Source organism: Lynx canadensis, chromosome D2, assembly GCF_007474595.2.
Source record: "Lynx canadensis isolate LIC74 chromosome D2, mLynCan4.pri.v2, whole genome shotgun sequence".
In the NCBI taxonomy this organism is placed as follows: Eukaryota; Metazoa; Chordata; class Mammalia; order Carnivora; family Felidae; genus Lynx; species Lynx canadensis.
The window spans coordinates 49,626,692-49,648,894 of record NC_044313.2 but is presented as its reverse complement, the minus strand read 5'-3'; the positions used below and the strand labels follow the sequence as shown (position 1 = coordinate 49,648,894).

The 22,203-nt window shown below is 48.2% G+C and overlaps 1 protein-coding gene across 3 annotated transcripts in view; it reads right to left on the bottom strand.

Annotated features, from left to right (window-relative positions):
* Positions 1–2,714: 2,714 nt before the first annotated feature.
* DLG5 (discs large MAGUK scaffold protein 5) overlaps positions 2,715–22,203 on the bottom strand; it is a 127,400-nt gene continuing 107,911 nt past the window's right edge. For all 3 annotated transcript variants that reach the window (XM_030334944.1, XM_030334948.1, XM_030334946.1), the window contains 8 exons: positions 22,012–22,160; positions 20,978–21,148; positions 19,924–20,120; positions 8,483–8,626; positions 8,123–8,250; positions 6,821–6,930; positions 6,020–6,129; positions 2,715–4,531 (listed from right to left, as the gene is read on the bottom strand). In XM_030334944.1, the coding sequence (XP_030190804.1) occupies positions 4,428–4,531; positions 6,020–6,129; positions 6,821–6,930; positions 8,123–8,250; positions 8,483–8,626; positions 19,924–20,120; positions 20,978–21,148; positions 22,012–22,160 (1,113 nt within the window). In that variant the 3' untranslated portion in view covers positions 2,715–4,427. The remainder of the gene's footprint in view (positions 4,532–6,019; positions 6,130–6,820; positions 6,931–8,122; positions 8,251–8,482; positions 8,627–19,923; positions 20,121–20,977; positions 21,149–22,011; positions 22,161–22,203) is intronic.

Below are 22,203 nucleotides of genomic sequence, written 5' to 3'. Positions count from 1 at the left end.
TCACCCTGCATATTCCGATATTCCAATATTGGAAAGAATTCCAATATTGACCCTTTCTTCTCACAAGTGGCACCAGAAACAAGAGATCCGTCAAGAGAGAGGAGAGCCCAAGAAAGAAATGATGAAAATCCCCAGGAAAGCAGAGGAGAGATTTTGGCACGAGAGCTGGCACCAGACTTCTTCAAGGGCAACGAGTCGGGTTTGGGGCAGGGACTCAAGACAGAAACGGGAAGGGCTGTTAACACCAGTGTCTCTCTCTCCACGTGGCTTTGCTAAGAGCAGTGCATCCGGTGACCCTGGTGCACATTCTCATTTCTACTAGGCTTGTCTTGACATGAGCTGACAAACTTCCTGCCCTGCAGATCACCTTGAGATATCAGCATTCCATCCCACAGAAGTGTCTCTCTTTGAGTTGCTGGCAAAATCCAGACGGCGGTGGTGAGCACGCAAGCAGCAGCATCCCAAGTCCTCCGATCACATTTCCGTCAGACGGTGAGGACCTCGTGTACGGAAGGCACCGCTGCCACGTGCCCCGACTGGCGGCCCCGCCCCCCCGCCCCTGGGCCCATTCTAGGCCTTGTGTGCTGACTCCCCCAGAAGGGGCTCCGGTAAATTCCCAGGGGGGCTGAGAGTCACTCTGACCCAGAGATCGCATTACTCTTCCTGGCCAACTTCATGTAATGGCGGCAATATTGTTCTCTCCCCACACAGCTAAGTTGGTACTGGATGCCAGGTGTTTTCAACACTGAACACTATATTCTTTCAAGATCTCTCTGTCGGGGATAAAAACAGAAAAGCAAGGAAATTATTAAACTACAAGTCAGGGCACGGCTTCCTTTGGTGGAAAAGGCAGAGAATTTGACCATGTTGGGCCTAAGAGGCCTTCTGAAGGATTGGTAGTGTTGTGTTCCCTGAAGAGAAACACCCTGCCCATTTTATTGTTGTTTAGGCTGTACGATTACATTGTACACACTATTCTATATGTAGGATACACTTCACAGTTGAGATATTTATAGATAGATAGATAGATAGATAGATAGATAGATAGATGCATAATTGCAAAGAGAACATCAAGGGGAGCCATCAAAGGGCCAGAGACTAATTCGGGCAGGTACGAGCCGGTGAGGATATAGACAGACGAAACAAGGTCAATGAAACCTGCAAGTTCGAACACCAGTGGCAGGGGGCAGTGCCACCGCAGGCCCTGTGAGAGGATCAGCCCTCTTGACGCCAGCCACACGCTCCCCGGTGGCATAGGCTTGCTCTGAGGCCCACCCTGCACGTCCTTGTATTTCTCTCCATCCTTGGTATCTGATCCAGGTGGCCCTCTGCCCTCTCCATCTAAGGCAGGTAGCAGGTCGGTTTCCTTGCACCAAACCCTTTGTTCCAGCCAAGGAGAGGTCCGAGACTCTGGGGCGGAGCCTGGCTCCTAGCCCAGACCCTGTCAGTTTCCACTCGTAAGCACGAGATGTCGAGCAGCTCCTCTGACCTCCGAAAAGGCTACCCGGAGCTGGGGTTCTGCTGAAGCCCCATTTCCCACACCTACCCCGGATGTCAGCACGGGAAGGGTCTTAGAGATGACATAGCCTGCATTGTCTTCAAAGGCCCAGGTGCTGAGGCCACGAGTGTGATGCATCCAAGGCCTCACGGCTGGACGAAAGTCAGCTCTGCCTTTCCAGAAGGATCTGAGCCTGCACGAGACAGACACCTGCTTGGGGCAGAGCCCCATCTGCCTCTGCAGCCCTCCTCGCTGCCCCAGTCTCGGCATGGCTTAGAGACGAGCACCAATTCCCTCAGTGGTACTTTGTAGCATCCAGAAGCAAGTGCTCTGGGATCTCAGCAACTCAGCGGGCCTCCACTGTTAAAAGCCATAGTAGTTTTTTTCCTTGTAATCATAACAGAAAACCAAGTTTCCTATAGGAGATTTGGAAAATACAGATAAGTCTAAAAGACCCACTGCTAAAACAAGTGGCCGTTGCCCCCATTTGCCAGGTGGGTGACAAAATCTGTGCAGCCGCTGCCGCTCTCACCCTGGCTCCGGGCAGCCTGGTGGCTGGGTGCACGTGGACAAAAAGAGAAGGCCCTCTGGGCCCCGGCCAGCCGCACCAGCCCCCCACCCCCACACCTCAGCTGCCACAGTCCACACAGCCCTGTGACTCTCGTGGCCACCGGTGAGGCCAAGACTGCAGGTCCACGATGGAACTTCACCCAGCAAGAAAGGACCAAGGAGATACTAACACCAAGTCGGCCCCCGCTGGCCAGGTCACCGCAGCGGCATGGTGCGGTGCCCCTGCAGGCCTCCAGGCAAAAAGAGCAGAGGAGAAGGACTCTGCTCTGACCCAGACCTCGGCGCATCTAATGAGGCCCGTCCGGGGTTCCTGCCACCCCAGAACTCCAGAGAGCCCTACGTGGTACTGCAATGCTGGGTCCTATCACAGTGCAGCCCCCACACCAGGCGCGGCCTTCTTTAGCCCCGGGCCTGACCTGGGCCTCCTCTCCTTACTGAGGACATTAGGGGATCTCCGTGTCCTTCAAATCTCCTTTGCTCTTCACAGCTCTGAATGTAAGCAGCTTGAGGGTGCAGGCAGCAGGTCAAAGGGGCTCCTGAGTATCACAGGCGCTGGAGAGAACCTCGCACACCAGACAATTCCGGCTACATGCAGAGAGCCGAAGGACGGGGAACAGACGGAAAACCAATTTAAAAAACAGGTATCTTCATTTCAACAAGTTACGGAAATTGACCTTTATTTATTGTACTAAAGTCTGTGTAACTTTTGATACAAAGTAAGGTTTTAGTACAGAAAATCCCAGTCTGTCAGAACAGTACCTGTGCACACTACCATCACAGTCCCACTCGGGCCACAACCCAGAGAGACAGCCAGAGGGCACCAGGTGGGACCGCAGACAGCCCACCGTCTGTCTTGGTTGTCTGAGCTAGAAGACGATGCGTACCTGTGAAACAAAGGGCAGCACTGAGGACTGACACATGTCTCTTTTTGAACAACTGTGCAAGAAAATATATCCCTTTTTTTAAAAAAATGTCAGTTTGGCTAATCTACAATCTAGTGTCTAGAATTACAAAGAATAAAATGAAATCAAAGATTTCTTGCTAGTAAAATGAAATGTTAGGAATAGTATTAAAATATAGGTCCTACCCCAGTGACACTTCCACGGAGCCCAGTACAGTACCTATTATTAACAGGACGCACAGTTTAAGGAGGAACCACATCAAATCTTCAGCCGGAGATATCCAGCATCAGAAGTGCAAAAAAAAAAAAAAAAAAAGAAGAAGAAAACCCAACCAAAACAAAACCCCCAACAAAGACGTTCTTGTGGGGTCGTGTTTATGCTGGGAGCACGGTCACCGGGACTAAGAAGGTCCTCAGCCGCTCTCTAGATGTCTGACAGTGAGGACACTCGGCATTAAGCTTCCCCTAAGCGCTCTGGGTTCAAAGTCTGAAACACGAGTGTCTTCACATCAGAGACAGCTGATGTACCTGCCCCAGCCCCCAGCGTTTAAGAGTTACCCTGCAAAAATTGCACTGATAAAGCGGTCATTATTTACAGAAGCTGAAGAGGTCCCAGTAGCACGCGCCAGCCCTCGGTTAACTAACACCCTGCCCAGAACTACGGTGTGGTGGCAACCCCAGGTAGAATGCGGACGCAACAATCACAGATGGAGAAGAAATGAGAGAACACGGAAGGTAGGACAGAAAGCCCGAGCAATGAGGGTGCAGGAAGCCTACGTGGTCTTCCTGGCGCAGGAAGGGAGAACACGGCTGCTGGTGACTCGGCCCTACAAAGGCACTGGTCCTGCCACAATAGTGGCTAAGCCTGTGCAGTCACCGTGTCCCTTCCAGGAGAGGTGCCACCGTGGAGTGGGAAGTTTCTTGAAGCTCTGGTCCCACCGACAGGAACCTCCCAGAGCAAAGTGGGCCCCAGCGAGGTTCCAGAGTCATTTTGCTAAAAGCAGGAACAAAACCCAACACCAAAGCAACACGGGGGGTGGCTGACAGAGGGATAGGGCTGGGCACCAACAACATGGAGCCGTTCAAGTAAACATAAGCAACCAATACTTAGAAAAGGCTTGTAAACGTGTGATCTGAAAGGTTGTCTTTGCAGCATCTCTGATCGGCTGGCTAAAGAAAGGGTGGTGTTGAACCCCTCTATCGAAAAGTCTTTTGTGTTTTTTTATTTTGTCTTAAAGCACATGTGTGAGAGGAAGGCAGTCCAATGGCCTCGGCCCGGATCCTGTTCACTTGTGGCCCTGGGTCTACAGAGGAGATGCTTCCGGAGTCCATGTGCACAGGTCCTTCCCCTCCATGTTTATATACAGATAGACTTGTACTTTCAAGTCACTGAGAAGGAGCTGGGCCAGACGTTTATGCCGGCAGACAAGCCGCAGCGACTTCCAGCGTGGCATTCTTCTACAGCGGGCAGGCTGGAATCCACAGGACTTTGTTTTGTTCTTGATTGACCATTGCCAAGATCTGAGTGCAAATGCTCGACAGGGCTCCTCCCTGGATGACCCCTGCAAGAGAGCCCCCAAACACATCATTGAGTTCAGAGTGAGTGAGACCCCAGGCTTGTGGCAAATAAATACATCTTTTACTCTTTCTGGTTTTCTGCCTGTTTGGAGCTGCTTGGTTTTCTTTCCTCGCTCTCTTCCATCAGCAAGAAATTGGGGAAGAGAAAGAAAAGAGTTGAGTGCAAATAACTTTGGCTTTTTTATCTGTCCCTCTGCTCAGCTGTTGAGTAGTAGGATGCTGAAAATGTGGGCTCAGATGAAGGTTGGTGTCAAATTTGGCCAGGCTCAGGGGCGCCTGGGTGGCTCAGTTGGTTAAGCACCCAACTCTCAGTTTTGGCTCAGGTCAGGATCTCACGGTTTCGTGGGTTCGAGCCCCGCGTTGGGCTCTGCGCTGACAGTGCAGAGCCTGCTTGGGATACTCTCTCTCTCCCTCTCTCTCTGCCCCTCCCCCACTCACGCTCTCTCTCAAAATAAACTTTAAAAAAATTTTTTTCTTTTGCCAGGCTTCGTGGGCCCCTGTAACAGGGATGACCAGGATCTGCCCGCTCACACCAACTGCACACTCTCACCGCATGCCCTGGGTGGGGCTTGCCTAGTCTTGCAATGTGGAGCCTGGCACATGGGAAAGCAGTTTGGGGCTCTGTTGCGATGGTTCAATCAGCAGCAGGATTCTCCAGAAACAAGAATAAGTTTAAGGAGCCGGGGCATCCCCATAGGCCAGTGAAGACTCCCAGGCAAGATGATGATACGTCCCCAGCTATGGCCAGCCCTGCCCTGCAGGCTTTCAACACCAGAGGTCCCGTAGACACTAGCCCAGAGCTCTCAGTGTGCTCCATGGAACAGCACCAGTAGACAAAACGGTCCCCGGCCACTTCCCACAGGTATGGACAGAAACAGGGAGCATTTAGAAACTGCTGTCGAACTGTGACAAGAGTAATTTTATGTCTGTTGAAACTAAGAGAAGAAAGTCAAAGGTTATATTTTGTAAGTTTTGGAGTTTTAAATTTTCATTTCTCTAGTAATTACTAACATATTTGACTAAATACTGGTCTGTGACAGATTAGAGATTGAAACTCCCATACACATACATAGAAGCTCCGAGTCTGGTTTTTGAGACCCACTGTTTTGCACAAGAAACACGAAACCAGATCACAACAGTCCCTACAAGTGAATTAGAATCACGGTCCTTGCCTCTGCGAGCCCAGTGTTAATTAACCCCACCACAAATGACTGGTTTCATCAGAGGTTGAAAGCCACAAAGTGAAGTGCTTCTTTCGGTTTGCGGTGCTTCGAAGATCAAAGCTGGTAAGAGTGCAGCTTTTTCTTCGCCAAACCGTACGGCAAGAGTGGAGCGCCCTGGAGGGTGTGAAGGGCAGATGGCTGCAGCCACCAACTAGAATGCTGGAGCTCTACGCTCGGCACCTGTGCTGTGAGATGAACTTGTTGCTGCCTGGGTAAAAGCCCGGGTGGACAAGGCCAGACCACACCTACCTGTGAAGTATCTACTGTACTCCTGTTCGATCTTCTGAGCCGTCTCGAACTGCTCTTTGGAATGCCTCTGAGTCACCTTGTCCTTCAGGTAGATGGGGTCTCTCTGCTCCCTATCAGACATCCAGAGAAGCAGGCTGAGTCTCCTGCCTCCCCGGGCCCTCCGCCTTCCCGAGTAACAGGGCCTCTGTCAACAGGGCCCCATGCGCTCCTCTGGTAAAGCACAGCGACAGCCTGCAGGCCCCATGGAGTGCTCTGGGCAGTAGGGGGGAGGTGGGCGCCCCACTGCAGGCACACAGAGAACAGACCCCCCTGCCCCCCAGCTGGTCCCCAGGTGCAGGAACCGGAAGCTTAGAAGCCCAGAAAGGCAAAATGGAGGGGAGGGCTTGACGAGCTGTCTGCCCAACCAGTGTGAAAACTAAAGCTCAGTGAAAACAAAGGCTCATCCATGACCCAAGCCAGCTCCTAGCAGACCTGGATCCAGCCCAGGTCAGCTAGTCACCGTGTCCCCGTGAGCACCAAGCTGAGAGGCGGAAGGGCAAAGAGGGGTGGGACACCCAGGAAGCAGAGCAGACAAAGCCGCGCATACTCCGGGAACCGTGGCAGCAACCAGAGAGGGCAAAGGTGCAGTGGGAGGAGGGCTGTGCTTGGTTAACCCTGCCTGACTGAGCGTTGAGACAGGGAGGGTCCCACACACGCTGCCCGTCTCATTCTCCCACGTCCGCCCCCACTGCCTAGCGTTTGAGCCAGCAGCCCCATCCCCAGCAAGGCCCCTGCCGAGCCCCCGCCGAGCCGGGCACCTACTTGATGTGTTTGGCGCTCTTGTAGTGGATGAAGATGACAATGGGGTAGATGTGCATGTGGTGCAGCCGCTCGATGGCATGGGGGGAGATGTCCAGGAGACAGTGCCGGTTCTGAGGGGGGGAGGGGGAAGAGTAAGTGCCCCGGGACAGGCAGGGGGCGGTGGGCTGGGCCTCAGAAACACTGACACCCTTCTGAGGACACCTCCTGCCTTTCTCTGCCACTGCTGGGTCCCACCTCTCCCACACTGCTCTCCCTCACTCCATACACAAACACGAAGGTCTTACCCGTGAACCAGGCAGCATGACCAGTCTTCCACGAAGACCATGTAGGAAAAACCATGGGGAGCTTTACCCCAGAAAATCTCTCCCCCGCAAGCTGTCAACTCTGATGGTGGTCAAGGCTCGGAGCCAGAGTGGAGTGGGGTCTGGACGGCCCACCTCCAAACTTCCTGTCCTTCCTCTGCCCAGATACAGGGAACTTTCTTAAAGCCCACCCCCAGCCGGGCCTCAGAAGCCTCACTTCTGCCAGACTGAGCAAAAGAAGACATGGAGATTCAGCAGGGCCTGCCCCAGGGAAGGGGAGTGCGTGTCTTTGAGTGGCTGTGACTGAAACGTGTCCCGGGGTTCCCTGAGCCTGCGGGCAGAGTGTGAGCCAAGGAAAGACCACAGGCCCTCTGCACGTGGCTCTCCCCGATGCCCGCAAGCTGCAGAGAGGGAGCCCAACATCGGCCAGCTTTCCACCTTCCTGGAGCACTCCTAACTGGAGCACACTCAGTGAGGAGGAGACCAAGGAGTAGCCACACCTTCAACAGCTGCTTTTCCAATATCCCTTCCAGATTTCCCCACTTTTCCTCCTGCTGCCTGGCAAACGGACCCCAGTACCTTCAAGAGCCTTAAAGACACACAGAAATGGCTCTTAATCCTTTCAGGGGCAGCGACCCTGATGGAGGCTGGACACCCTGTCCCCAGAACAAGGCACACGTAAACACGTCTGCACATAAGCAGAGCAGATGCAGGACCCTGCTGTAGAATCCCCCGTGTGGGGCTTTCCTAGAGTTCAAAGCTCCCATCAGATCCCCTCAGAGGGACAGAGGTGACAGGTGCGCAGGGACTAGCATCCTGTTGGTGACCGTGGAAGCACACAAAAGCAGTGGGGGCAACCCCTGAGGAGAGCGACTTGGACTAAAGGGACACAGGCAAGTTCACCGAAGGCCCAAGAAACACGCAAGGCAGAGATCCAAAAGGGCCAGGCATCCAAGTCCAAATGCTCAAACCCTAACCCTTGGTCTGAGGCAACAGGTACCTTGTCTGTGATCTCCTTTATGGAAGCCACCGTGGTCACATCAAAATGGCCACTCCTCCGCTTATAGTCGACGAACAGGCAGTCTTTGACGCCCCGCTCGATGGCCTGCTGGGAGGCCTTCATCACCTCTGCAAAGCACAGACACGGGAATGAGGATGCCCCCTGGCATGGTGAGCTGTCCCAGCACATTCTGGGCAAGGACACTGTACAGAAGAGCAGTTCTGCCATCCTTACTTCCAGAGGAAGATCCGGAAGGCACACAGCAATGTGACCCAAGTCAGGAGGACTCAGAAACACCGTGGAACGCAGCCCCAGGGGACAGGTGGACATAGCCCAGTAGGCACAGAGGGTGCCCCTTACCAAGGGGGCATCTGCAGAACTTGCCGGGCGCCTCGTTCACCAGCATCTCCTTCACCACGTCCAGTAAGGGCCCCAGAATGAGGACGGGCCTCAGGGAGGTGCAGTCTACTTTCTGGACCCGCTGATAGGCAAGGCTCACCGAATCTGTGGGAGACAGGGGCAGTGTCACAGGCACGTGCCTGGAGCAGAGGGAGGGAGAGAGGCTGGAGACCCACTGCTGCCCTGACCTTTCTCAGCCCAGGCAGCTTTGCCCGCTTCAGTCCACACATCCAGAGCCAGGTGGAGTGAGCAGCTCAGCACGGTTCGCCTGTTCAGTACTGGAGAGTCCCCTTGTCCTGGGCACACCAAGCTCACGGGCAGAATTGAGGGGAAGTCTGTCCCCTCCCTCACCCACACCTCCACACCTCCACACATGAAGATTATCCATGTATATCTACATGGCTTCCTATAGAGCATTCCTCAACCTGGTGACCAGCTGACCTGTTCCGGTCAGCAGGGGAGGGTTTGGTGGCCACAATGACCATCTGGGAACTCCTATGCATTTCTGACTAAAGCCTCTGAGGAGTCCTGGGGCAAAGGAACTCCTCCACAAAAAGATGAACACATCTTCCCTTTTAAAAATCAGAACATTACAGATGGGGCGAAACAGCTCTGACACCCATTCTCCAGTCCTGGTCCCCACCAGCCTCCTCATAACCACTATTATCAGCTGGAAGTACATTCTTCCAGATGTTTGTTGTTGTCACATGTTGATTTTTACATACTCAAAAAAGACTAGTAAATATGCTGTGTGTGTGCGTGTGCCCAACAAAAATGACACAACACTATAAACATTCTGCACCTCCCTCTTCCAGTCAGTGTTATGTTTCTGGAAGGCATCCCTGTTAATTCATACTGCCCTCCCACATTCCTTCTGAGCTTCCCATGCATGGATACACTGCGTCTACACCTCCATTTCCCTGTGTATGGACATCAACTCACTATGCCTTCAACTTATTTGAGCAAGAATCATATTCTACCCTAATGACTATGAACATTCCACACAGTGGGATACCAATTTAGAAGATTCCTGTTCCTCCCTGAATAATCTGCTTTGTTGGAAGTCCTCACAATTACAGATTCAGAGAGCTATAGAACATCTCACAAGTCATTAAATCCAACCACAGAAAATATAAAACTCCCTGGGAAGAGAAAAGATACATATAGAGAATCTGGAAGTAACATAATGTAGGCATGTAAATCACTCTAAATCTGGTGTAGATATTTAAAAACAAAAGCATAAAAGTAATTATAAATCTATGCTAATCTATACACTGATAGAAAAAGAGGTAATAGGTGTCATCAACAACATAAATGGGGTTGGGGTCACAGAGGTGTAACATGGAATTTTTGCAGGAGACTGAAATTAAGTTACTATCAGTTTAAAACGGATTGTTATAACTTTAAGACTTTAAGGGGTTTTATGTAATTTCAATGGTAACCAAAAAGAAAATCTCTTTAAAATATACATGAAGGGAAATGGGAAGGGAATCAAAACCTGTCACTACCAAAAGCAAACAAAAAAAACCAAAACCCACAAAGCATACAACAGCGGGCAGCAAGGGAGGAAGAGATGGACAAAAATGGTATAAGACACACAGAAAACAATTCAAGTGGAAATAAGTCCTCCCATATCAGTAATTACATGTGAATGGATGGGCTGAATGGATAAATAAATAAGATCCAGCTACATGCAGTTTGGGAGACTCACTTTAGTTCTAAGAATACCCACCGGCTAATAGTGAAAGAACAGAGAAAAGCTATTTCGTGCAATTGAGAATGTAAAGAGAGCAAGGTAGTCATGTTCTAGCAGCCTCCACAGACTCTCAGGCAGACGATGTCACAAGAGACAAAGTAGGACATCATATAATGACAAAAGGGTGAATTCTCCAGAAAGATACAACAATTATAAACACACATGCACCTAACATCAGAACTCTCAAATACATGACACAAACATTGACAGAACGGAAGGAAGAACCAGCAACACAATATTCATAGGGACTTCAAAGCCCCACTTTTGTTATGGACAAAACAGCCAGACAGAAAATAAGGAAAGAGCAGCTGAACCACAAAGCACTACATACCACGTGGACCTAACAGACAGGCACAGAACACTCCAACCAGCAACAGCAGAATACACACTCTTCTCAAGTGCACAGGGAGCATTCTCCAGGATAGACCACAAAATTAATTTAAGAAGACTGAAATTATATAAAATATCTTTTCTGACAATGGAATGAAACTAGAAATCAACAGCAGAAAGAAAAAAAAAGAAAATAGACCCATACTTGGAAATGCAACAAGTCACTTTTTTTTTTTTTTTAAATTTTTTTTTTTCAACGTTTATTTATTTTTGGGACAGAGAGAGACAGAGCATGAACGGGGGAGGGGCAGAGAGAGAGGGAGACACAGAATCGGAAGCAGGCTCCAGGCTCCGAGCCATCAGCCCAGAGCCCGATGCGGGGCTCGAACTCCCGGACCGCGAGATCGTGACCTGGCTGAAGTCGGACGCTTAACCGACTGCGCCACCCAGGCGCCCCGCAACAAGTCACTCTTAACCCAACGGTCAAAGAAACAAATCAGAGAGGAATTTAGAAAACTTTGGAGACAAATGAAAACAACACAGCATACCGACACTTGCAGGATGCAGAAAAGCAGTCCTAAGAAGGAAATCTGTGGTAGTAAATGCTGACACTGAAAAAGAAGAAATCAACAATCCAACTTCACGCTTTGAGGAATCAGGGGGAAAAAAGAAAGAACTAACCCAAATTTAGCAGAAGGAAGGGAAAAATAGAAAGCAGAGATAAATCAGAGAACAGAAAACCAGAAAAAAAAATCAATGAAACCAAGACTTGGCTTTTTAGTAAGATCAACAAAATTGACAAACTCTTAGCTAGAATAATGAAGAACAAAAGGGGGAAGCCTAACGTAACTGTAGTAAGTGAAGAAAGGGACATAACTGATTTCACAGAAATAAAAAGGATTATAGAAAACTACTATGAATAATTACATGTAAACAAACTGGACAGCCTGGAAGAAATGATAAATTCCCAGAAACATAGAATGTATTATGACTGTGTCATGAAGTAATTTTTAAAAATCTGAACAGAGCTATAACAAGGAGACTGCAAGTAATAGAAAAAACTTCCCAACAAGAAAAAGCCCAGGACAAGATGGCTTCTTCAGCGGAGAATTCTACCAAAATAAAATTTAAAAAATTAGTATCAGTCTCTTCACACTCTTCCAAAAATTGAAGAGGAGGGGGCACTCCCAAACTCATTCCTCAGCACAACAAGAAAACTACAGACCAGTATCCCTGATGAATATAGACACAAAAATCCTCAACAAAATACTACCAGACTGAACTCAACAACACATCAAAAAACACATCATATGCCACGACCAACTGGGATTTATCCCTGGAATGCAAGGATGGCTCAACATACAAAAATCTATCAATGTCATACACCATATTAACAAAATGAAGGACAAAAACCACATCACCTCAATTGACACAGAAAAAGCATTCGACAAAACTCAATCCCCTCTCATGATAAAAACACTTAACAAACTAGAACAGACAGAAACTACTTCAACATAACAAAAGCCATATGAAAAGTCCATAGCTAACATCATATTCAATGGCAAAAGATGGAAAACTCTCCCTCCAAGAGCAGAAACAACGGCAAAGATGCCCCCATTTGCCACTACTATCCAACAGGTTTACTGGGAATCCCAGCCAGGGCAATTAAACCAGGAAAGAAAGACAGCATCCACGTTAGAAAACAAGTACTAAAATTATCTGTTCACAGATGACACAAAATTATGCAACAAGTTCTAGAGAATACACACACACACACACACACACACACACACAACCTGTTACAACTAATGATTTCAGCAGTTTCAGAATACAAAATCAACACACAAAAATCAGTTGCATTTCTATATGCTAACAATGACCATTCTGAAAAAGAAATTAAGAAAACAAACCCGTTTACTAGAGCATCACAAAGGAAAAAATACTTAGGAACCAACCTAACCAAGGAGGTGAAAGACTTGTAAACTACAAACTACACAATATTGCAAAAAGAAATCAAAGAAGATACAAATACATGGAAAGACATCCTATGCTCTGGACTGGAAGACTCAGTATTGTTAAAATGTCCATACTACCTAAATCAATCTACAGATTCAATGCAATCCCTCTGAAAATCCCAATGGCATTTTTTGCAGAAAGAAAAAAAAAAAAACCTGAAATTCATATGGAATCTCAAGGGACCCTTAATAGCCACAAGAATCCAAAAAGAACAAAGTTGGAGGCCTCACACTTCCTGATTTCAAAACGTACTAGGAAACAACAGTTATCAGACAGTGTGGTCCTGGCATAAAGACATATATACTGACAAGTGGAAGACAGAGAGAGCCCAAAAATAAACCCTGTATAATGGCTACATGATTTTTGAAAAGAGTGCCAAGATTACACAGTCAGGAAAGGACTTCAACAAATGGTGCTGGGAAAACGGATACCCACATGTAAAAGAATGAGGTTCTTACACCATATACAAAAATTAACTTGAAATTAAGATCCAAACAGAAGACCTAAGATCATAAAACTCTGGGAAGAAAACAGAGAACAACCTTCATGACATTGGTGTGGGCAATGATTTCTTTTTATTATTATTTGAGAGAGAGAGCACAGGCGAGAGTAGGGGGCAGGGTGGCAGAGAGAGAGAGAGAGAGAGAGAGCGAGAGCGCAAGCGAGCTAGAGAGAGAGAATCTTAAGCAGGCTCCACACTCAACACAAAGCCCAAAGCAGGGCTCAATCTCACAACCGTGGATCACGACCTGAGCTGAAATCAAGAGTCAGATGTGTATGGAATACTACTTGGTAATGAGAAAGAATGAAATCTGGCCATCTGTAGCTACGTGGATGGAATTGGAAGGTATTATGCTAAGTGAAATAAGTCAGGCAGAGAAAAATAGTTACCATATGTTTTCACTCATATGCAGATCCTGAGAAACTTAACAGAGAACCATGGGGGGGGGGGAAGGGAGGAAAAAAGAGTTGCAGAGAGGGAGGGAGGCAAACCATAAGAGACTTAAATACTGAGAACAAACTGAAGGTTGATAGGGGGTGGGGGAGAGGGGAAAGTGGGTGATGGGCATTGAGGAGGGCACCTGTTGGGATGAGCACTGGGTGTTGTATGGAAACCAATCTGACAATAAATTATATTAAAAAAAAAAGAGTCAGATGTTTAACCAACTGAGCCACCCAGGCGCCCTGGGCAATGATTTCTTGAACAGAACAAAAAGCACAGGCAATGAAAGCAAAACAGACAAATGGGACTACATCAGATTTTAAAACTTTTGAGCATCAAAGCAAATAATAGAGTGAAAAGGCAACCTCTGAAATGGGAGATAATATCTGCAAAACATACATCTGATGCTAACATCCGGAATTGATTTTTCGAGGGTTTATTTAAATTTCAGTTAGTTGGGGCACCTGGTTGGCTCAGTTGGTTGAGCATCTGACTTTGGCTCAGGTCATGATCTCACGGTTTTTGAGTTTGAGTCCTGCATCAGTCTCTGTGCTGACAGCTCAGAGCCTGGAGCCTGCTTTGGATTCTGTGTCACCCTCTCTCTCAGCCCCCTGCTCCTTCTCTCTCTCTCAAAAATAAATAAATATTAAAAAAAAATTCTAGTTAGTTAACATACAATGTGATATTAGTTTCAGGAATCAAATTTAGTGATTCAACACTTACATAGAACACCTGATGTTCACCACAATAGGTGCCCTCCTTAATACCCATCACCTATTTCACCCATGCCACACCCATCTCCACTCTGGTAACCCTCAGTCTGTTCTGTATAGTTAAGAGACTGTTTTTTGGTTTGCCTCTCTTTTTTCCCTATGATCATTTATTTTGTTTCTTAAATTCCACATTGTGAAATCATATGGCACACTTAGCTTTCTCTGACTGATTTATTTGGCTTAGCATTATACTCTCTAGCTCTATCCATGTTGTTGCAAACAGCAAGAGTTCATTCTTTTTGATGGCTGAGTAATATTCCATTGTACATATATACCACATCTTCTTTATCCCTTCATCAGTTGATGAACACTTGGGCTGTTTCTATAATTTGGCTATTGTTGATAATGCTGCTATAAACATCAAGGTGCACGTATCCCTTTTAATTAGTATTTTTGTATCCTTTCGGTAAATACCCAGTGGTGCAACTGATGGATCACAGGGTAGTTCTATTTTTATAAAGAATTTCTACAACTCAACAACAAAAAGGCATATAATTTTTAAAAACAGGCTAAGGATTAGAACGGACAATTCTCCAAAGAAGATATACAAATGGCCAACAAGTTTATTTTTTTAAAAAAATGCTCTACATCACTAATTATAAGAGAAATGCAAATCAAAAACTACCCTCAGATACGACCTTTACACCCATTAGGATGGCCACATGAAAAGAACAGAAAATAACAAGTTGGCGAGAATGCAGATAAATCAGAACCTTTGTGCACTGTTGGTGGAAATGTAAAATAGTGCAGCCATTATGGAAAACAGTATGGAGATCCTTCAAGAAAATTAAAAATAGAGGGGCGCCTGGGTGGCTCAGTCGGTTGGGCATCCAACTTTGGCTCAGGTCATGATCTCATGGTCCGTGGGTTCGAGCCCCGTGTCGGGCTCTGTGCTGACAGCTCGGAGCCTGGAGCCTGCTTCGGATTCTGTGTCTCCCTCTCTCTCTGACCCTCCCCCGTTCATGCTCTGTCTCTCTCTGTCTCAAAAATAAATAAACATTAAAAAAAAAAATAGAAACCATACGATAAAGCAATCCCACTTCCAGTAATATAGCCAAAAGAATTCAAAGCAGAGATATTAGCACACCCATGTTCACCCAGCCTTCTTCATAATAGCCAAGAGGCAGAAGGAACCCAAATTCACTGCAAGATGAATAAAGAAAATGGGGTAGGTATACACAGTGGAATACTATGTAGCCTTAAACAAACAAACAAACAAACAAAAAGAAATCCATAGAAATCCTGTCATACTACAACATGGATGAGACTGCAGGATATTTGCTAAGCAATTAAGCCCATCAGAAAAAGCCAAATGCTGTATGATTCCACTCATATGAAATGTCTCAAGTAGTCAAAATCATAGAAACAGAAGTAGAAGGTGATGTGGGTGTCAAGGTGGGGAATGGTGGGGGGGGGAGGGAAAATTAGTGTTCGGTGGGTACAGTTTCAGTACGGCCCGAAAAAAAGTTCTAGAGGTCTTGGGCACAACGGTGCAAATACACTTAACACTACTCAACTGTACCATACTTACAACTGTTAAGATGGTAAATTTAAAGTTATGTGGATTACTGAGCAAGAAAAAGGTCTGCTGAAAACATCCAGGCTCTCCAGGCTGAAGCACGGAGACAAAAAAAGAGATGGAAAGGCATATAAAACATAAGGGACATCGCCAAACAACTGACGTACAGGAGAGAGAAGAACAGCACAGAAGGAGCTTACGAGAAACACCGGACCGTCCTTTTCCAAAACTGACGAAAACGTCCGGCCTCAGATTCCGGAAGCGCTAAGAACCACCCACCGCCACCACCGAAGCCCCAGCCGAGTAGACATAAAACCACACCTCGTACCTCGTGGTAGGACTGCTGAGAAACGCAGACAAGGAACATCTTCAAGACAGCCGGGGGGGTGGAGAAGGGTCAGACACACGTTACCTTCCGCACTGCGAACAATGTGAAAGATGACTTCTCACCGGAAACGACGTGGGGGGAGGCTGCAATGCGCCCCCGAGAGCAAGTCTCCCCCAGCGCCGGAACCTGGGACTGTTCCCTTACAGAGCGAAGAGTAACTGAGTGAAGCATCTTCGGAGGAGGCGCTCATCCTGGATCGCCCGGGCCCTGAGCGCAATCACGTGGGCCCTTGTGAGCGACAGAGGGAGTTCTGAGACAGACAAACATGGAGAAGGTGAAGGAACACGGAGCAGGGAGATGTGAAGATGCTGGTGATGTGGCCACACGTGTAGGCACGTTGGCAGCCACCAGAAGCTGTAAGAAACAGATTCTCCCCTAGAGCCCTGGAGGGAGTGTGGGCCTGCCGTGCCTTTTTTTTTTTTTTTTTTTTTTTTTTGGACCCAAAGGTAGATTTTGGACTTCTAGCTCCCAGGACTGTGAGAGAATAAACGTACATTGTGTTAGCCACAACACCTGTGATATTTGCTACCGCAGCCTTAGGAAATGAATGCCCCACGAAAGCCAGAAGACCGTATCTTGAAAATGCAGAAATAAAAGACTGCCCGTTTAAACTTCCATATCCGTTTGCATATCCATATCCAAAATATCCATATCCATTTTTCACTCCATTTGGAGTGAAAGTCTCCAAAGATGATGGGAAAACACATAAGCAAACAGGGAGAGAATGTGTCGCCCAGGATCCTGCATGACAGGAAGTGCTAAAGGTCACCCCACAGCAACAACAAAACAGCCACTATGTGAGGTGAAGTAACACGTTAACTCACCTTGCTGTGGTACTATGGTACCTACTGCGCGACACACGTAACAAATCATCACGTTGTGGACCTTAAACCCACACAGGGTTACATGTCGACTCTATCTCAAGAAAGCAAGGAAACGAGACGCTAAAGGGAGCTGCTCGGCGGGAAGGAGGGAGCATGCGCGGGGGGCAGAGCAGCAGGCAGGCGTGAAGAGCAGGAGGCAGGGCGCGTACAAGTGAATGACTGGCGTGCACACCAACGATACGGTCTCCGGCTCAAAATACACGTCGAATGAAAGTGGTAAAGGGAATGGCGGGGAGGAGGTACCTGGAAGTCAGAGGGTTCCCGTGTTTTAGAATTTTTAGGGAAATGGCCAGAGTGATGACTTATGTTGGTGCTGAGACAGACACGTACGCCGTGAGGCCTCCTGCAACCCCCCAAGGAACAAACAAAATCAATTAGGAAAACGAACAGACGGACTGGGGGACACAGAATAATGAGAATACTTGATGCAGCCAAAAAAAAAAAAAGGTAAGCAAGGAAACAAAAGAAACATAAATCAGGCAGAACCACAGAAAACAAATGGTAAGAAAGTAAAAGTAAATCCAAACCTACCAGTATATTTAATGGGGTAATTAAATACTCTGATCAGATGATAAAGATTGCCACAAGTATGCTCACTCAGACTGTGAAAGCTCATGTCGTACACTGTTCTGTAAATGTATGTGTACTTTCTTTACATATATGATATTTCAAAAAATGAAAAAAGACAAATTGTCACAGTGGGTTTAAAAAAAACAAAAAAACAAAAAAACCCTAGGGGTGCTTAAGTGGTTCACTTGGCTAAGCATTTGACTTTGGCTCAGGTCATGATCTCGCGGTCTCTGAGTTCGAGCCCCGCGTCAGGCTCTGTGCTGACAGCTCAGAACCTGGAGCCTGCTTCGGATTCTGTGTCGCCCTCTCTCTCTCCCCCTCCCCGCTCATGGTCTGTCTCTCTCTCTCAAAAATATGTAAACGTTAAAAAACAAAACAAAACAAAAAACAAAAAAAACAAAAACACCCTACAACCTGCTTACAGGAGACATTTACACATAAAGCTACGGAACAGTTTAAAGGAGAGGGACAGGAAAGGTGAACTATGCAAAAACTAACAAAAAGAAAATGGGTGTCACAATTCAGACAAAACAGACTCTAAGGCAAGAAACATTAATAGAGATGAAGATTATTTCATAATGAACAAAAGGGTCAATTTACCAAGGAAGGATCATAAATCAAAAGGTGTGTGTGCCTAAACACAATTTCCAAATATGTAACGTAAAAACCCCGAAGAACCAAACGAAGAATGGACAAATTTCTATTCTTCAAAGACGTCCCCAGGACACGCATGGAAGACACCAGAGATGGTGTCTACGGGAAAAGGGGAAGGGGAATGGGAAACTAAAGATCAAAAAAATGAAAGGGGAAAAAAACAAAAAAACTAAAGAACAAAACCTTGCTTTAAGACATCAACAGATTTTTCTGTAAAGATCAACAAAACCAAGCAAAGGTTTTTGCCAAAAGGTTCATGCACCTAAAGATAGTCTTTCTTACATTTTACATTTAAACACGTAAACATCAGGGCGCCTGGGTGGCTCAGTTGGTTAATCGCTTGACTTTGGCTCAGGTCATGATCTCACAGTTTGTGTTCAGGCCCCGCATCGGGCTCTGTGCTGACAGTGCAGTGCCTGAAGCCTGCTTCAGATTGTTTGTGTCTCTCTCTCTCTCTCTGCCCCTCCCCTGCTCACACTGTCTCTCTCTCTCTCTCTCTCAAAAGTAAATAAATATTAAAAAAATAAAAATAAAATAATAAATAAAATAATAAAATAAAAGAATAGAATAGAGTAGAATAGAAAAGACTACACAGAAAGATCCATTCTTAGCTCCAGGACACAGAAAAACAGATGTGGCCCACTGGCTGGGGTTTGCCAACCCTGTCCTGACGGGGAGAGACAGACACCATGAACAAGGGTGGGATTCACTCAACCCCCTGTGCCTAAGGCCTTAATTTTAAAAATAAAAAAGGGAGGAGGGGAGGAAGGCAGGGAAGGAAGAAACCAGCTATCCTACTGGCTGCTGCTCAGTGCCACCTTCACTGCCTGCCTGCCCGTGAGGGCGACATTCTAGGACACTGGACACACACCCGGGTCCCAGGAGCGGCATTCACAAGGGCCTCCTGCTTTACAGGACAAGTGCACCCTTTCCACAAGGGCAATCTGCCAGGGGATGTCTGACGCTCCCAAATATGCAACTCCAGCCCTGGCTGGGTGCCTGGTCCTGGAAAGATCTTGTAAGAATCATCAATGGACACAGGAGTGAAGCCAGAAAAGGCCAAAGATCCGCAGAGACTGGTGGCTCTCGGTTAACACCAAACAGCCTATGATAACCCCGAAACAAACCAGGAGCAACGCATCGAGCAGAGGCTGCTTCCGCCCATCCAATGCCTATCCTTCCTCTCTTCCTTACTAGGTACCGAGGCCGGCACAGTGCCAGCTAAGACCCTGCTTTTTCAGGGTCTCTTGCCGATGCAAGTAGCCAATGAGATGTGAGCAGAAGTCACCCGGTGGGACTTCCAGGTAAGCCGTTTAAAGAGGTGCACACGGCTGCAGCACACTCTCGCCCCATCCTCCTTCCTGCTGCCTGGACACGGATATGACGGCTGGAGCTGCAATGTCACACAGAGGGCAGGCCCTGGGGACAGCAGCGCCGCCACCCCAACCCAGACAACTGCTTCTGCACGGGAGCAGAGCAAGCCTCTATCTTGTCTAAGTCACTGTCACTGCTGTGCGGTTTCTGCGGCCAATGGCAAACCTAATTCTGAGCAAGTGTGCTCAGCCTTGCCTTCAAAGAGTGGAATGGTGTCGTTGGAAAAGGTGTCCAAGGCCAGGAGGTCCTTCCCATCTTTGGACCCGCTGCGTTTGTGCTTATGTTTCCTCCGGAAGAAGGATCTGCGTGCAGCTGCCGACAGCGTCTTTGTGGCGTTGTTGTCGTCTTTGACTTCAGACATGCTGAGTCTCCTGGAGAATTCTTGGTCCATCCTGTGGTCACAGGGAACAGTGGTGCTGGGAAGGGCCTAGGGACCACCGCCCGTCCTGCCCTGCCCGTGCAGAGGGTGAGAGCCAGGACTCCAGGCTCCTCCAACACTCCTCTCCAGGTTCCTTGGCCACATCACCCACCCATGCCACCAAGGACCCCTTGGGACCACTGCTGTGGGGGCGACACACACCCCAGTGCTGGGGGAGCTCTCAGAGCGGGACAATTGCTACACTCAGGTGAGTGTCAAAAGGAGGTGCTAGAACAGCCCTCCCTTGGTGACAGGACAAGTTACACTTCCTGCCGAAAAAAGGAATGAGACACGCACGCACACTGCAACATGAAAGCACCTTGAAAATGGTATGCTAAGTGCAAGCAAGAACCTCGTCTCGGAAGACCACACTCGCATGAAAGTCCACAACAGGGAACTCAACAGGGGCAGGAAGCACAGTCATGGCCGCCTCGGGTAGCAGGGGCAGGAGGCAGCTAATAGCTAACAGGGACAGGGCTGCTTCTGAGGTGATGGGAAGGCTCTAAAATGGATGGTGGGGACAGTGGCACATGGCTGTGAATACACTGAAAGCCACTGAACCCGTACACTTGGGGTGAACTGCACAGTGGATGAATATATCTCAATAAATCGGTTAAAAATAAAAAAGTTATGTCTCCTGAGTTGCCACCGTGCTTCCATATAGCAGTGACTTACAAACATTGAATTGTGCTAGGAGCAGCTTTTTGGACAAGCAGTGTGGGCAAAACATACAGACCAGAGCCAGGGTGCACGGCGGAATGCATCCCAATCCTGTGGGACAGCCCCAGGTTGGGCCCCACCCTACCCCCAAGCCCAGACACGAACACTTACACGTATTTGCTGGGGATCTGCCCGCGCTGGATCTTCTGGGCATTCTCGTCCAGCTGCCAGGCCATCCAGGACCCAAATGTGCCCTGAGGCAAAGTGTCGTCAACGTAGAGGATGTCATCTTTCTTAAAGCTCAGCTCATGCTCCACCTCGGCCAGCCGGTCGTAGAGGGCCCTGGACCAGGTGACAGAAGGACCGGGATCAGAAGCTGCTGGCTACTGGAGGACTGACCAGCCACACAACTTGGCAGCCAGTCTCCTGGGACAGTCCCCCTGCTCTAAGCTTTCCCCAGGCCATGATCAGGACCCACCTCTCCCCTTCCTGGTGGCAGTTCCCAAAGGAGGGAGCCCCGGCTTTACACAACAGGACAAAGTCACCTTGCCTCCGAGACCGGGGGCTCCCTGGGGACAAGGGCTGCCTCACATCCATCAGAGAAAGATCTTGTTGCCAAGGACCAAAACCATATCGCCCCTTCCAAATGGAAGGACTTTCTTCCCTGAGTCAAGGTCAATGGTTCCTATAGAATGGAAACTCCTCAGGATGGAAATGTCATCTCCCACCAAGGAAGATGTCCTAGAGACAGAGACCTGTACCTTATGGTACACAGTTAGTTGATCGGCATTTTTATTATTGTGGTTTCAGAACTTAAAGAACATGAAGGAACTGTGAGCCCCTTCTAGACAACACCCGCTGTCTGAGCCACACACAAGTCATAAAGCACTTTGGGCACACACTGCAAATGAATCTGCAGACTTGGGTCGGGGGGGAGGGCAGGAGAAGAGTGCAGCCCACTGGAAAATGGGGTTCCGTGGCCTCAAAATTTCCCAGGCCCCAAGCCCTAGGGAGCCTGTGTGGTCCTGCAGACCCTCAGGCATTTTCCTAAGTCATAAGCATCTCACCGTGAATTTGTGGTTTGGGACCCAAGCAACAAGGACCCTGGTCCCACCCTCTGTGTTTCAGAGACACTCATCAGGACCAGTCTCCTCAGGAAGCCCCGCCCCTGGCCCCAAATCCCCAGAAGCCCTGGCCCCTGGTACCTGATGTAGAAGCTGTCACCAGGCAGGCTCTTCACCTTGGTGAACTCCTCAGGGCGGTACTGCACCTTGAGACGGACTCCGTCCTTGGGCTTCAGCATCTCAACGTAGACCTCCTCCACTGTCTTGCCGCGCATGTCCAGACTGCCGTACTGCCCAAGGACAGGGAATTGAGGTCAGAGGACAGGGGCCGGG